The 16552-nt window shown below is 43.8% G+C and overlaps 1 protein-coding gene across 4 annotated transcripts in view; it reads left to right on the top strand.

Annotated features, from left to right (window-relative positions):
* Positions 1-10064: 10064 nt before the first annotated feature.
* The window catches only part of Ccdc141 (coiled-coil domain containing 141), a 157561-nt gene continuing 151073 nt past the window's right edge, over positions 10065-16552 (top strand). For 2 of the 4 annotated variants that reach the window (XM_059260768.1, XM_059260767.1), the window contains exons 1-2: positions 10065-10407; positions 12080-12202. In XM_059260768.1, coding sequence (XP_059116751.1) covers positions 10306-10407; positions 12080-12202 — 225 coding nt within the window. In that variant the 5' untranslated portion in view covers positions 10065-10305. The remainder of the gene's footprint in view (positions 10408-12079; positions 12203-16552) is intronic. The other 2 variants (XM_059260770.1, XM_059260771.1) reach the window with 1 other exon arrangement.

Raw genomic sequence — 16552 nt, 5'->3', positions numbered from 1 at the left:
ATTTTAACTTTTCTTTTCAGCTTAGTGAAGAATCTCTCTGTGAAAACAGGTGTTTGGGTGTGGTTTGTGCCTAATCTGGGGTCTGGGAGGAAGCCCCACTGTTCCGGGGTCTCCTTCAGTATGTCTTTGTGAAGTTTCGTGACAGCATTCACATGTCTTGGGACCTCTGCTCACTAACTGCCTTGGATTTTTTGTGTGGCTTTGATGCTTGGAAAATCCTTGAGCCTGAGTTTTTTTGTTCCTCTTGTACAGTTTCTACTTCTCCATCTCTTACTGCCCCAAGCATTTCTGGTAGATTGTATGAGGTGGTGATAGATGAGAGATTGTTTCCCAAACACCGTATGCTCCAAACATCACATAGTGAATAGTTTATCCCTCCCATTAATTGCTGGCAGTCCCTTGAAATGCTGTCGATTTTGTAAGTCCCGGGGTTTACATCTACACTGGCTATTCCATCTGTTGATCACTTTGTTACCCCTGTTCCCTTACCACATGGCTTTCCAGTATGCTTTAAAAGCCAACAATGAAAAGGTAAGGTTTTGTTTGTTTGTTTGTTTGCTTGCTTGCTTGGTTTTGTTTCTGTTTTTAGTTTTTGGTAGCATTGCACAGAAGTAGTACTTTATTTCTGAAAAAAAAAAAACAACTGTTCCTGTTTTGGTTGTATAAACAAAGAAGGAAATGTAGGTGAATACAGATGCTGGCCAATCTGTGGGAATGGAGAATTATGTGCTTAGATCCAGCTAAGAGAAAGGAGGGGAGGGAAAAGCAGTGGGTGGTGAGTGGATTACCCACAGTTCACAGCACACACAGAGATCTGGAGACGGCTACAGGATGCACAGGCAAAGGAACCTGCTAAAGCTGGAAGGGGAAAGGAAATGCACAGATAACTGAATCATCTGAGAAGGTGATAATGACAGCTAATCCCACAATATATTTTCAGGTGTGTAGCACATTTGCTTGTAGAAGGCAAAGCATATGAAAATCAAAACCCACAGAATCAACAATGCACAGAAAGAAAATTAACACTCACATCAGTGACAGAAGAAATAGAGAGCCAGGCCCTGCACAGGCACACCATAGCCACTCGTCCGTTGTGGTTGGATCAGAAGAAAGAATTCTCAAGGTCGCCTAGATGTTTCTGGAAGTGACAGTATTTTTTTTTTTTAAATTTTTCAGTTTAATAAATTTCTTATAGTTCTACACTTATTCAAAATAAGAGTTGCTTCAGACAATAAGACACAAAATGAAACACTTTGGGTTTCCATGATATGGGGCCTTTGGGGAAGACTCCTGCTTCGGTGTCAGGTTGATAGGTTCAACCTTAGGTGCCTTATAGTTGCACACAACTATTTATTGTATCTGGGTCAATGTCCTCAGTGAAAGGAGAGCCATAAGAGAAATTTTTTTCTGGTAACTCAAGGAGGTAACTAACTGTAAGGTGTTTAGTGGGTAGCTGGTTCATGGCCCTACATTAATATTTCCTGTGAGAAATATTTTCTGGACATAAAATCGCTGAGAGTAGAGACCCGTTGTCTTCCTTTTTAAGGTTTGCTGGCATCTTAGGTCAGTGATTTATGTCACAAATACTCAGGAAGTGTGTGAGGTTTTGTTTTCTAAGGAAAATGGACTTTTGCATAAACTTTAAAATGCCATTACATTTTTGTTACATTTTGAGGATTGCTGATTCCACCCTGTTTAGGAACACCAAGTCTGATGTTGGGAAAGTTGAGAGCAGAGAAGGCCCACAGGTTTGCTTTGGACAGCCCATTCTGATTGGGAAGTTCTGCCTCTGTCCAGGATCCTCTACTGCGGCTGCTTCACCCTGGGACACATGAGCCAAAGCACCAGGCTGTAAGACCGCCCCGCTTGAGGGACAGGAGAGACAGGCCTGAGGGGCAGGCAGGTGCAGTATGTCCTGATGGAAGGGACAGGAGGGGACACAATTCCACCACGCAATTTCCCGTGAACTGGTTCTATCATATTCTACAAACTTGAAAATCGAAATCTAGTTACGAGATGGAATTCTAAATAAAATGCATTACTGTTATTATCCTGGAATATACATTTTCAATCAAGAGCTTTTAATTCTTTGATTTCCAAGTTTCATTTCCAAACAAAAAAATAATGGTTTGAATTCGTACTTGTCTGTAGTGGGCCATTGCCTAAGCTCATGATTCTCCCCTGCCTTCCGAAGGGTCAGAAGGAAAACATTAAGACAACCATACACATAGTCCTATTTACCAGCCTGACCTGCTCAGGTGTAACGTTAGTCTGCAGACGCCTATGGGGAGGGCTTTTACTTCATGACTAACTGTGACTCGTCCCCTTGTTTTACCTTCCTGTGATCTGCCTAGCACATCTGTCTGGGTTTATGAGTGACTAAGGACAATAGCCAATCCACCCTCATAGACGGGACATTTGTCCAGCAGGCTCCAGGGTGATTGAAAGATGAAAGAGGGACTGTGACAATGCTCCGAGCACTTCTACTGTCCTTAGTGTCCTCTGCTCCCTTATCTGATGGGTCCACTGAGGTCGGGGTGGAGGTCTGTGCTGCTGCTTTGGGTTTTTGTCACTTTATTCCTTTCCAGTCTTTCTTTGTTTTGTTTAAATAGGATCCTACTTTGTAACCCAGTCTGGCCTGAAACTCACTATTGTGGCAAGTTCGTAGACAGTCAGGGAAGAGGTGAGTGGGAAGGAGAACATTCCCACGTCGTCATTGTCGTTGCAGCTGGACTATAACGAGGGACAAGACCCTGCCCTGAAGCAGGGATCCCACCTCACCTGCCTTCCTGGGCCAAGGACCATCTAGGCTGCGGGGGATGAAGTGATGGGAGAGGGGAAGAGGGAACTGAGCAAGGAAAGTGGGGACATTAAAGGAGGGGAGAGTCCAGGACCCCATAAAAGACCAGTCCGTAGTCCACCAGTGGTCTACTTTCTCAGCAGGGGGATTTCTACCTCAATAAATGCCCGTTTTCACCTTTTCTGAGTCTTTACTTTTTGTCCCTGGGTGTTCAACTCTTTGTCAGCCTCTGTCAAGGACGTGGACACCTGGGCAGCCAGCCCATGCCAACGATGCTCCCATTACACTCTGTAGCTCGGAGTGGCCTTGAACTAGAAGTGGTCTTCATCTCGGCCTCCTCAGAGCTGAGCGACAGGCACAGGCTGCAAGGCACACCTGCTTTTGTCTCCTTACAAGAGTTCTTACTGGGAGTACTCTGACCCAGAAGGCCCCACCCCAAAACTGTTCAACAATGGAGAGTGACCCATCCACAGACAACACCATTTTTGATCTCACAGTTTGGAGAGAATTTACTTCCTCTGAAACTGAAGTAAGAAACTCCAAGGGAAGCAACTGGGCTCCTGGCTCACTTGCTTGGTGAACTTGGATGAGCCCCATAACTTTTCTTGCTTCAGTTTTCCAACTCATGACAGTAGAAGCCTAGAGAGTTCAGGAGTGTTGAGAGGCCGTGCTGCTGCATTAAAACCATGTGCTGCATGAACCTCCAGGGCTGTGGTAGCCAGGGCGCTGACACCGGGGAAGGCCTTTGTGCACAGTGGGTGGGGCCCGCTGCTCTCCCTGATAGCTGCTCTCCCTGATATGGGCTCCCTGGGAGCTCAAACACAGCTTTGCCAGGAGCAGAATCTCAGCTCTACCTAACACAGACTGACTTTGCTTTTGAAGTCTTTCCTTTGGTGAGGGTGGGGTTTGAGACAGGAAGCCGGTTTGCTCTGGGTGGCGAGAGTCAGGTGGGGTGCGGTGCAGATGACCTGCTACTTTTGTTTCCATTTTGGATTTCCAGCTTTCTGGGAGCTTCTCTCATCTCGTTTCCTGTTTTTCTTAAAAGCTCTGCATATAAATATCTTTTTTCCTGCAGGTGTCAGTAAGTTCTTTATCCTTCCGGGACAGTCTCTGCCTTTCATGTGGCTTCTGGGACACCCACCCCTCTCCAGCGATGAAGTAACAAAAGATTCCCATAGTTGTGAGTTCTGTGTGAACTGGAGCGAGGCATATTTACTGGGAATAAGGGCATGCATCTTCCAAAAAAAAAAAAAGGTGTTTTTTTTTTTGTTGTTTTTTTTTTTAACTAGTTACATTTAAAAACAAATCTGCAGTTGTTGAAGCTGTAGAGCGGGCTCAGAGGTTAAGAGCACTCGCTGCTCTTCCAGAGGCCCCCAGTTGTGTTCCCAGCATCCAGGTCAGAGGACTCACAGCCTTCTGTAACTCCAGCTCCTGGGAATCTGACCTCTTCTGCTGACTTCTGCAAGCCTAAACACCCCCTCCTACACACACACACACACACACACACACACACACACACACACACACACAAAATATTAAGAGATGAATATAAAGGAAATATACATGTACGGTAGATCTTATTAAAACAGCTTTGTCATTAAACTTAGACCAGTAACCTATCAGTGAGTCATGAAGCCGCCGTGTATGACGAAGAAAGCCCAGGGTGATAAAAAAAAAAAAAGTCTCATTATGTTAACAGTTTACACAGACACCAGTCTTCTTCATTATGTCTTAATGTTTCTTTAAAAAAAACAAAAAACAAAAAAACATAAAACAACAACAACAAAAAACCATATTTTAAAACTTTTTCTTTTTAACCTCTTATTTCCTTCTTGGAGTCCATGAGTAACAGCCATGCCATTTGGAGCATCTGAGTTTTATGCCATTGGGTTTTGAATTAGGTCATTAGTCTTCCCTTGGCCAAAAGTACAGAAGTGACCGCTCACTCAGTGTCCCTGCTGGCGTCCCCAGAATGACTGTGGCCCTTGAGATCTCCCTGGGGAGTACTTTGAGATGGAAAATCTCAGCCTCAACTGGAGTTTAACAACAATAAGGAAAAACAAAAGAAACACAGCTTTCCAAAACCAAGTTCAGCAGTTCACTGGAGCTCTAGTTTTTTATTTAAATCACCATCTTCTGGAGACCTCCACACACTTCCTCATAGGAAGAGGAATCAGAGAGAACTCAGCTATGCTGGATGCTGAGGATGTAGGGCAGGGCAGGTGGGAAGTGACCTGCCTTCAAGGTCTAGAGCCCAAGTTTGTGCAGGGAAAGCTTTGGGGTGATTTTTGAATACTTTATTTATTTATTTTTTCTGGCTTGATGTATTGTAAATGTTTCTCTCGTTTGGAAAGGATTTTGCTCACATCAACAAGATCCTTAAGTTTTTTTGTTCATTTTAACGTTGCTCACTTTTGAACTTTTTTACATTATGTTGATGCACAAGAGACTTTTCGAGAAGAACTGTACATGTGTATGCGTGTAATATTGGAGAAGTGTGAGTTGCATTGCACACGCCAATCAGGGAAATCTTTGTTCCACCTGGGTCTCCTCACCAACTTAAGCATTCTTTAAACTTGCCCAAGCTTTATTTTGCTTTTCTTGTCACTTATAGGTGGGAAAGGCATTGGATATAAAAGTTGCTTGTCTTTAATTATCCTTCCTGATCTCATGTCATTCAACATATTTAGTTGTAAGGAAATCTACTTAGTTCAAATCACAGAGAGAATGAAATTGCCATTAGAAGCCCTTATCTTTTTGGACACCTCTTTCTTTTCAGTATGGCTTAGGTGTTCAAAAAGAAGCATTCCAGCACTGTCTTGGGTGGCCTGTTATGCACCAGGTGGTGTGGTGGCCATCGGACCTCCCTCTTTCATGCCTTAAGGAGTCTCCTTTCCACAGAGTTTCTAACCCAACAGTAAATCAAAGTGATGCTGTTCTTTGGATAAGAGAGCTCTGTAACAGTTTCCCATCTCAGAATCAAACCCAAATCTTCACCAGTGGCTTGCCGGTAGGGTTAGCACATAATTTATCATCCAAATGGACTCTTTTGATCATGAAAGTGGGCGGAAGAGTAATGATGGCAGAACAGGTGTAACCAGAGTCATCCCAGCAAGCCAGGACCCAGTGGCTTACACAGAGGGCCTGTGAGAACCAGCCAGCCTCTTCTCATGTTCTGTCTCCTTCTCTGTCCTCACTTAGCTCAGCAACCTATTGGAGGCTTTTCAAGAATAAAGGCGTGCCCCAGCTGCCTGGAATATTCTTTCCCTGAGATAGCTGCATGCCTTGTTCTGTTTCTTTAAGCCAAGTCTCTCTTCAGCTCTCACCACTAGACCTTGGCTGGCCCTCATACAAACGGTACCCTCTTTCCCTATCTACTCTTTCTTCCCCTGTCTGGGTGTTCCTTTGTAGTTCTCCTTACATGATGTTGCTCTGTCTGTCTGTCCTCTATCTGTCCATCCATCCATCTGTCATCTAGCTATTCTGTTTGCATGTTTGGCATATAATTGGTTATGTCTCCACCCCCCACCAGAGGGCAAACTCCATCTTGGATTAATCTTGCCCTGTTTTTGTTATGTGCCTAATATCTAGAATAGTGTTTGCTACTAATAGACATGTATTGAGTCCTCCATGTTGAATGAAGACATGAATGAGCACATGTATGGAAGAATAAGTTGCCAGTGAGGAGGCTGCAAATGGCTGGACCATCATAGACCCATTCTGGATTATTTGTATTGGGTCTATGAAATTTGTCTTGGTAAAGCCAACAATAGTACCAAGCCAAACTCCTGGAAGTGCATGTGGAAGAAAAAGGGGTCACTCTTTGTGTGTGTGTGCAGGAAAGGAGGGTTTGCACTCTTTGTGTGTGTGTGCAGGAAAGGAGGAGGGTTTGCACTCTGTGTGTGTGCAGGAAAGAAGAAGGATTTGCACTCTTTGTGTGTGTGTGTGCAGGAAAGGAGGAGGGTTTGCACTCTGTGTGTGTGTGCAGGAAAGAAGGAGGGTTTGCACTCTGTGTGTGTGTGTGTGTGTGTGTGTGTGTGTGTGCAGGAAAGGAGGGTTTGCACTCTCTCTCTCTCTCTCTCTCTCTCTCTCTCTCTCTCTGTGTGTGTGTGTGTGTGTGTGTGTGTGTGTGTGTGCAGGAAAGAAGGAGGGTTTGCACAGCACGCCCCTAGATAGAGCTGAAACAACCACATGGGAAGCTTTTCAAATGCCAGCTCCCTCTATTTCTTTAAGAGCCTCCATTTGAAAATTCAGCCATAGCTTTATGATTCCCTGTAGAGGACATTTCACTGAAATTCAGTTTATATAAAAACAGCCGTTTCCCAGAGGGGTGAACAGAGAAGGTGCAGTAACTTCTGCTAAGCTGCTTATAAACTTCAAAGGCAGGAGAATGCCTGTGATGTTCTCCTTTGGTTTTGGCTTTTTGTTTTGTTTTGTTTTGTTTTCTGGTGAGGATGGGAAGTATAAATAAACTGTAACTCAAAGGCTTTTTACCACTTTAATATGAATAAAACCCACCTGAGCGTAGTGTAGCAATTTCTTTAGCCCAGTGTATTTCTTACTATTCTCCAAATATGTGCTGGAGTTAATGGCAGGCTATTAACTAAGCATTATTCTAGATGAAAACTACAGCAAGCTTTTGCAGAAAGCAGACGTTGACGGTATGGTCTGAGAATGTGGTTTCTATGGAGAGGACTACTAAGTTTCTGCAGGGATGGGGTGGAAAGAAAGCAAAAAGGAAAAACAATATTGATTCAAGTCTTTTGCAAGATTTTGTTTATTTGTTTTTGTTTGTCTGTCTGTTTTTCCAAGATAGGGTTTCTCTGTGTAGCCCTAGCCATCCTGGAACTTGCTCTGTATACCAGGCTGGTCTCAAATTCAGAGATCCACCTGCCTCTGCCTTTGGAATGCTGGGATTAAAGGCATGCGCCACCACTGCCTAGCTCTTTTGCAAGTTTTAAAGCCAAGGATTTGAGTACCCATTAGTAATACATGCATGCAATTCAACTTAATGCTCATGTCCACCAAAGCAAGAGGACTTTTTTTTTTTTCATGTAGTACGCTGGACCTGTTCCATCTAATTAAGAAAAAGGTCATTCACACACAAAGTATGTTGCTGAGTAGCTGGATTAATCTTTTAACAAAGTCCTATTTCTAATTCCCCTTGCCTTAAACCTTGGATTTAACTAGCCTTTTGGCTGTGCCCTCTTCGTTCCAGCTCTCCCTGCTTTCTGTGTAACTGACTGCCATTTTCCAAAGTCTGTGCTGTCTGTCCTCCGTACCCTTGACACAGTCTTCTGTCCTAAGTGAAGCTTTGTGAATGGAGCAGCTAATTTAGCCTGTGGTCCTTGTAGCCTGTTGCTCCAAATTCCCTTCCACTCTCGAGGGCCTTTGTGCAACTTGTGAGCCGTGCAGTTTCCAGCCCCGGGGTTAACTGAGGGTGAAAGTATGCTGTTTGCATGCAGGTTGATGTTTGCCCTTCTGGTTCTGGCAAGATGGAGAAGGACTTAAGCAATACCCACTGTGCACTTAGTTTAGGACGTGGGCATTCTGGATCTTGGTTGGTAGGGCTGAAAGCTGGTTGCAATTGAACTGTTTTGGTTTATAAGGACCAATTACATACTGGTTCAGTGGAAGAAACTCTCTTTAATATTCCAAAGTGTTTTTTTTTTTCTCCACAAGCTCCTCAGCCCTGTCACAAAAGGAAACGACTGTGAATATGTCCTGCACTGTCAAGTAACTTCCATCTGCTGTCCAGAGCTCACTCCTGCTGCTCCGTTCACGGTGTCAGGTGAAGCTTGTTCAGTCTAGGAACTGGGAGGTTGGTGTGCTTCCCATTTCCTCAGAACCCCAGGCAGATGCTGACAGCAGAAGCCCAGGGTCAAGGGCGTACAGTTTGCAGAGCAGCCATGGCATGCTCTTGGAACGTATATGTGTGTGCACAGTCCCACACATTTCAGCTCAAGAATATTTTCATAAACCTTAGCAAAAGAAAGCAATGGCATTTACTCAGACCTTCGAGCATCAGCCCGGTGTCTAACATGCTTTAACACAGAGCTGAGGGGGTTTCCACAGGGAGAGGCTTCCTTTGGCTCTGTTTATGGCTCTGTCCTCCATTCTGCCTTTCATCCCAGAGATCTCCAGTGGTGGCAGCAGCTTTGGAGTTAGTGTCTCTGATGTGTGTGCCTCTGACCTTTGACCTAAACGTCAGTGTTATTTTCAGCTGTTTTTTGACAGGGATCCAACAGCTGCTGCTTAATACCAGAGACAACTTCTGACACGGGCAGAGCTTCTGGCCACAGGATTCATCTGTGAGCCCGACTCTGATTTGAAGCTGGTTGCATTTTTTTTTTTTTTTTGCTCCAGGTAGAAATGGGGATTAAAAAAAAAAAAAGTAACAAAGTGTTCACCTTCAAACAAACAAAAATACATCTCTTGCTACTGTTAAAAGTAACAACAAAGTACTGAGGTTTCTAACAGGTGTTTGTAGGCCGGGTTTGAAAATGCTGCTCAGAAAACCACCATGAAGAAATCCTGGGAAGATGTGCATTTATTGATAAATGCTAGGTGAAATGGTTTTAAAATACTCCTAAGAATTTCTGAGAAAATGTGACCATTCCTTGGGCTTCATTTGGGAAAGGCCAGTAAGTTTTCGAAAAACAGATTAATCTAAAAATATTCTGATGCCGGGCGGTGGTGGCGCACGCCTTTAATCCCAGCACTCGGGAGGCAGAGCCAGGCGGATCTCTGTGAGTTCGAGGCCAGCTTGGGCTACCAAGTGAGTCCCAGGAAAGGCGCAAAGCTACACAGAGAAACCCTGTCTCGAAAAACCAAAAAAAAAAATAAATAAAAAAAAAAAATAAAAATAAAAAAAAATAAAAATATTCTGATCAACTTTGTGACTGAAACCCCCACCCCCACCCCCAAGCAAAAAAAGATCATTTTGGGGGTAGTTTTCTTTGTATAAAGAAGACTTGAAAAGATTGATATCCAGGTCAGTGACTTTCTGGATTCAAAGTCCACAGTTACAACTGTTTAGTTTCAATGGCCAAACTAATTTGGGTTGTCAGGATGTAACTTTTTTTTTCCATTAGCTATCGGACATCAGCTGATAGGCAAAGAGCTCAAAGCTGTCTCTCGAGTTTCAGATAATGGGCAAAAATAACAGGCACTTACTGTTGCCATACTAGGGGTGTGGCCGGCTCCTCTCTCTCTCTCTCTCTCCCTCCCTCCCTCCCTCTCTCCCTCTCTCTCCCTCTCTCTCCCTCTCTCTCCCCCTCTCCCTCTCTCTCTTTCTCCTCCCCCTCCCTCTCGATAAGCTCAATGGGGCTGTCTATTTTTAACTTCCTGTTCTTTCCTTTTGGCCGGATAATCAGTGTGAGCAGAGAGCGTTCCCTGAATCAGTGCCGGTAGCCCTGTGGATGCCTGCTGACATGACCCACCGACACACAGACACACATCCCTACCAAGGTTGCCCCACGTTTAAACCCTCCTTCTAAAGTGCCATGTCCTGCAAAGAAAGTCCCCGAGTGGGTGTTTCCACCACCACCATCAGCTCTGTAGCTGTGCAAGCTGGAAACTCCAAAATCGTGATAGCTGTTGTCAAGGTAAGCTCACAGCTTTTTTTTCTCTGTGTGGCTGAGGGGGTGAGGGTCGGGGGTGGCTCTTTGTGGTGTGCTGGGAGTCCTAAAGGATAATGTACACGTTTACAGGACACAGCACAGAACAGATGATAAATAGTAAGTGATCTTAATCACTTAAATCAGTGACAGAGGACTGCTAAGTTTCAACAAGTTGCCAGTTTGCTTTTCAGCTTACAAAGCACCTACAACTTAAAACAAACTTTGCTATGTACTTTCAGTTTGGTCCTTAAAGGCAAGGCACATGTGACAGAGGTTCTGGAACGTCAGGTGAGGAGTCCGGTGGGCCAGGGCAGTGCCTGTGATTTTTGATCATGATCAAGAATTAGAAACACTAAAAGCCTCTTACAAGTACCTCCCAGAACTGGTTTCCACGGGTACAGGCAACACTAAATACTTCTCCCACTACAGGGTGATGGAGACCCTGCCACAGACTCTGTACCAACTGGCTCTTGAGAACAGAAAAGTGCAACCACGTGGGGCTTACCTGTATGTTTTATGTCTAGCTGTTTGCAAAGATGGCCACATGTCTTTGGGTTGTGGAAGACTTCCGTGATTTTCTCCCCTTTGATTGAAATTGTGCAAGATCCTCTGAAATACACGCTTGCTCTTTAGACAATTTACCACCTAAAGAACTCATGTTTAATGAATGCACACCCAGCCAAAAAGGGGGGAGGGCTGGCAACAAGGGCCGTTTAATTTAATTGCTGCAAATTTTATAGTAGTATGAAAAGTTGCAGGAGGAAAGCAGAACGACATTGAGCAATGGAATGCAGAGTTCTTCTCAAGGCCAAGTTCCCAGTGCTGGGAGCCTCCTGCATAAAAAACAGGACCTCAGCGTCTCTCCACCCTCTCCTCTGCAGAGGTGTGTATGGGGTGCCCAGGCTTCGAAGCTGCACCAATGAAAACTGATGGATTGGACACGATATAGTGATGCTTTGGGCAATTGGCAGGTGCCAACAGGGAGGGACAGGAGGCAAATGTATGACATTAAAAAAAAAAAGTCAACCTCACTTTTCCTCAAACTTAAGGTACTCTTTGAGTAGAAGTCACAGAGCTTAGGGAATAACCTACAGGATAGTCAGAGGTACTAAGAACATACAGACTTTAAAACTATGTGGGGAAGTCTTTTTAACTGGATTCTGTTTCTCAGAATGGCCTCTCTGGTCCTCTCTCCAGCTCCCTTACCTTACTGCCATCTCCAAATGAAACATACTTCAGCCTCTTCAGAGAGCAAAGTCTGTATTGATGGAGGAGAAAGGCTGGGCTCTGGTCTGTAGTGAAGTTCCCATCCCCCTTTACCTGTGTGAAGCGTCACAATTGTCAGTTGTCCAGGGTTGTTTTGTGAGGGCACAGCTGTGTAAATCTATTCAGTGACTTAGAGATGGTGAGGAACACATCATCTAATGCACACGTTTCTCATTGGAGAGTTTAAAGAATTCAAACCCACACTCCATGAGAGAATTTGTTCTAAGAATAAAAGAATGGGTTTGTATTAGACCCGTTGTGTTTCAACATCTTAGGCCGTCTCTATGGGAGGAGAGAGTGTTCTTAGCATAACTGGAAATTAAAATAAAAAAGTGAAAAAAGGAGAAGGGCGAGAGAGAATAAAAGTTCATTTCGCTCATTTTATTTTTAGTGTGGCAAGTGGGTACGGCTCCAAGTGGCCGAATCACAGCCCAATCTTCTAGAAATTGGGAGCAGTCAAGATGAAACCAAAAAACTGCTTCATGATCATGAGCTTCTCCTGGCCAAGCTTAAGGTAAGAGCCTCAGACGTGAAGCAAAGGCAACCCTACACAGGAGGATGATGATGCTGGTGCTCACCTTCCTCTGGACCCCACTGCGGTGCCTGGCTTTGGCCATTTGACGATGATGCTGACAGGTGATGGAAAAAGCACTTCTGTTGTGATGGGTCAACACTGGCATAGGAAAGAGATAACAAGAGCTGGAAAACAGTTCAGCTGGTCGAACGCCTGCCTTGCAGACATGAAGTCCTAGGTTAGACCCCTAAATCCCATGGGAAAGTGTCAGGCATGGTAGTCCAGGAAATGGGAGGATCCCTGAAGTTTGCTGACCGGCCAGCCCCATGGGTGAGCTACCTGCCATTGAGAGATGTTGTCTCAAAAGAGACAGATGGTACTCCTGAGGGTGACACCTGAGTTGTTCTCTGGCCTCCACAAGAGCACACAGACAGACAGACAGACAGACAGACAGACATGTACAATTAAATAAGAACAAGGTGTGTTTTTCTTTTTTCACTTGCCCTGATGCAATAGAAAATACAGAGGGACAATCTTTTCACTGTGAAGAATTAAGTGATATGGCCCGCAACTCTCTGCCTCAGTGAAAACATACCCCCTACCTTTGTGTTCCTTGAATTAAGTTCCCAATACACGTCAGAGCCAACCTTTCTGTTGCTAATGTGATCTTCTAGTAAGAATAATTTAGAGGAATCATAAAAGCTACCTGATTTTATGCTTAGTATTGAGAGTTCTTGAAACCAAATAACATGGTTAATAAAATCAGACCCAACACATGGTAGTTGGTTAAGAATATAAAATTAACACTGATTTGGGATTGCCAAGTAAGGGCAATAATTTGTGAGGTTCAGTGCAAAATGAAAATGTGCAGCCCTTTGTTCAAAAAGCTGGCATTGTGCTTTTCATTCTCTATGTGCTATCTGGCTGCTTTGGTTGGTAGCAGACGCGCGGGTGAGTGTGGCCCCATGCATGCAGAGCATCACTCTTAACTCAGGCAGCATACTGTACTAGGAACCAACTCAATGAGTGAGAGAGTAGAGAGAAGATGGTGCCCCTCCCCTGGAGGTTGGACTTCACATACCACGAGGTTCCAGATCCCAGCATTTGCTTCATGATCTGTGGGATTCACTTAGGGAACACAAACTGAATAAAGAAACATCCTTAACATTTCCAAGACAATGCCAGGCAGAGCGGTGAAATCCCATGCTGTCCTCCTCGGAATGGAGCAGTAGGATGTAGCTAGTTCTCTGCATCATGAGCCTCACACACAACTAAATAGATGTCTTTGTTAGGGTCAAAGAGGCTTGGTGAAGAATCTGAGTCCTGAAATGGTCAGGAGGATGTTCTGTGATGTTAGTCTTAAGTAATACTGGCTTCTTCGTGTTTCTAGGGCTGAAACACATACTTGGTTTCTAATTCAGAGGCAAGTCTAACCTGCCTCTAATTTATTGACTGTGGGAAAAGTAATTACTTGGGTAAACTGACTGAGAGGGTGAGGGATGAATCCGTCCTGAAGAAGACAGCCTTTAGATTCTGATATTTACTCCCTTGTTTGACAGCTTGTGGCTCTGGTGTCTGGGATCTGAGCTGTCATTCAAGGTAGTAAGCCCTGGTCATCAGGAAGTCTTGTGTGTGTTGAAAAGAACCACCACCCAAACAAAGCACCTTTATAATGTGACAGAACACTGGACCAGGAATCAAAAGACCTTTGTTTAGCTTCAGTTATGTCACAAACTAATGTAACTTGACAAACAATTCAAAGTCTTCCTGTTACAAAAAAAAAAAAAAAAAAAAAAAAGCTTCAATACATTGTTGAACCTGCTGCTCTGTGAACCACAGAAACTCAATACTGTTCCCTGCCCATTCCTGAGATTTGCTTCCTCATGGTCCATGGGTCCCGGTCTCCTTCCTATGCACCTGCCAACCGTTGTGGGAGTCACTCTGGACCTAAAACCACATTCCTTTCACAGTTCCCACTAACGCGCCCTGCCTGGTATTTCCCGGCCCACTGATGAATCACCAATGGTGGCTCACAGCAGATTGGGCCTCTGGGGCGATGGCTGTTCTTCTCTCCTATCTTTGAGAAAACACTAGGAGGCATTCTTTCTTAGGTGGAACAATGTGGCCCTCCCCAGCTTGGTGCTTTGACTTCTGTATCTGAGTCCACCCTTGAGCTCAGCTGGAAAGGGGGCTTCCATTTAGGAGGCTCTATCTGCTTGCAGGACACTTAGGGCTCTAAATTCTAAATGCCTGGTTCTTGCAAGCCAGACTCCAGGCTGCGGACAAGCTACTTAAGTCTTCCAGACATGGGGCTTTTTATCTGCATGATAAGGAGAGAGGAGATCAGAGACTCACATCTCCTGGATTTTATCATTATGTGCCAATGGAATCTGGAGACATTTTCAACCTCCCTGCAAATGGGTCTAAAACATAGGCTCTCAGATACAAACACATTCTGACTTCACCTATGTTTCTGATCATAGCCTCTGGGTAGCTGCCTCTCATCCCCTCCTCCAGCCACCTGTCTGCTAGTAACCTAGCCAGCTCAGCCCCTAAGTAGTTTACTTATCAGGTCTGTCTTTCAAACTGTACTGGTATTTAAAAATGTATTGAATATTGATAAAAAAAAAAAGAGATGGGGTGGGGAGTTATGAAGGAGTTTGGAATGTATTTCAGATGTGCCCACTTAAAAATAATGGTAATTGGATTTCTCACATGGATCCCAACTAATTTGCCACTCAGTATATACACTATCAGGGTCGCCACAGTTTAACCTGTGGCAGAAAATTCTTGGTCTCAAGTTAGTTGTAATATGAGGCTTTCAAAGGAAAAGGATGTTAGTAGTTCAAGAAGCCAATCATATTTAATATTTAGCGATCATCCTAGTCTTTTCCTGGTATATAGGACCCTGCAGTAGATTCCAATTAGAGAGAAAAATATTCTGGAAGGGGTTCTTGGAGTGTGTAGGAGTCAAGAGTGGAGTACTTTCTGGTTGATTGTAATACTTACCCTCTCTAGTATAAGGGTATATATTTGAAAAATTAGAATAATAACAGTTACCTTCATACTTCCAAAGAGAAAATCTGGGAAGACAAATGTAATGCCGTATGGAAGCACCTGCTGCCTGTAAGGGAGAAAATGGCATAATTATTATGCTAATGTTGAATATATCAGACTAATGTGAACATTTAATAGAAAAGCTATTTTGTGCCTTCCACTGAAAAGTCTCAAGCCCTCATGGTGAAGAATAAGGGGGAAATGTTGGGAACACGTGGTTTTCCTAAGTGTTTCTAATGCTGGTAATGTCTGCGCCCCTAGGGATTTGATTTTGCCTTTAGCTATGTACTTAACATCCCACTGGAGTGTCCAGAGAGAAAAATCATTCCCTGTTTTCAACGGTGAAAATGATCGTGTAGAAATAGGTTTAAGTCCCAGAGGCTTCTGGATTCCCACACTGTGCTAACTTGTTTCCAAGGAGAAAGCAGGCATCCGGGAAGGAGACGAGACGACTTAGCCCAGGTAAAGACCTGCCTGCGGCTGCCATTGACTTTCTGCCCCCAGGTGGGCACAGGGTGGTTGAGGGCAGAAGTGAAGAGGGGGAGGGACCTTTGGGATGCTGCTTAGGATGTTTCTAGCCTCAGGGTCTTTCTTCTAACTATATCTCTAGTGTCCAAAGGAATTGGGTATGTGTGCCAAGATACTCTTGGGCATTAGCCCCTTGTTAGGGGCATGTGACATTAGCCTTCACAGAAGAATGACCCTTCAGAGGGATTACAATCCACCAACCACTTTCCTCTTACTTGACTCTCAGAAGTCTAGTGGTTTCCTGCTGCGGATGAAATCTCTGACCCAGTGTGGCTAATATTTATCCTATTTCTGATCACTGATTTAGAAACAGACGTGGTATGGATAGAACATATGAGTAGTAAAACCAAAATCCTGACATTAAAATGTGCCTTAAACAAGGGGAGTGTGAATGACTGCAATTAAGCTCCAGTATTTGCTCAGAATGCATTTAAAAACATGTTTTATTGCATCAAAATATAAGCAACATAAAGTTTACCATCTTATCCACTTCTATGTGTACAAGTTAGTAGCATTGATTACATACCCACCAACTGGGTAAATTTTTAAAAAACTAATCACACAAAACAGAAACTCTGTATCTTTTAAGAGGTAATTCCCATTATTATCTCTGCTTCCAATGTAGTCTGTTTCTTCTGTCTATGTATTTGCCTGTTCTAGACAATATAAATAACTGGAATAATATATTTGAATTTTCATGCCTGGTTTGTTTTCTTATATGATATTTGTTTGTATTTTGTACAAGAATTTCACTTCTTTTTGAAT

Source organism: Peromyscus eremicus, chromosome 4, assembly GCF_949786415.1.
Source record: "Peromyscus eremicus chromosome 4, PerEre_H2_v1, whole genome shotgun sequence".
NCBI classification, from domain to species: Eukaryota; Metazoa; Chordata; class Mammalia; order Rodentia; family Cricetidae; genus Peromyscus; species Peromyscus eremicus.
The sequence above is the reverse complement of the archived record's forward strand: the minus strand, read 5'-3'. Positions and strand labels throughout refer to the sequence as shown.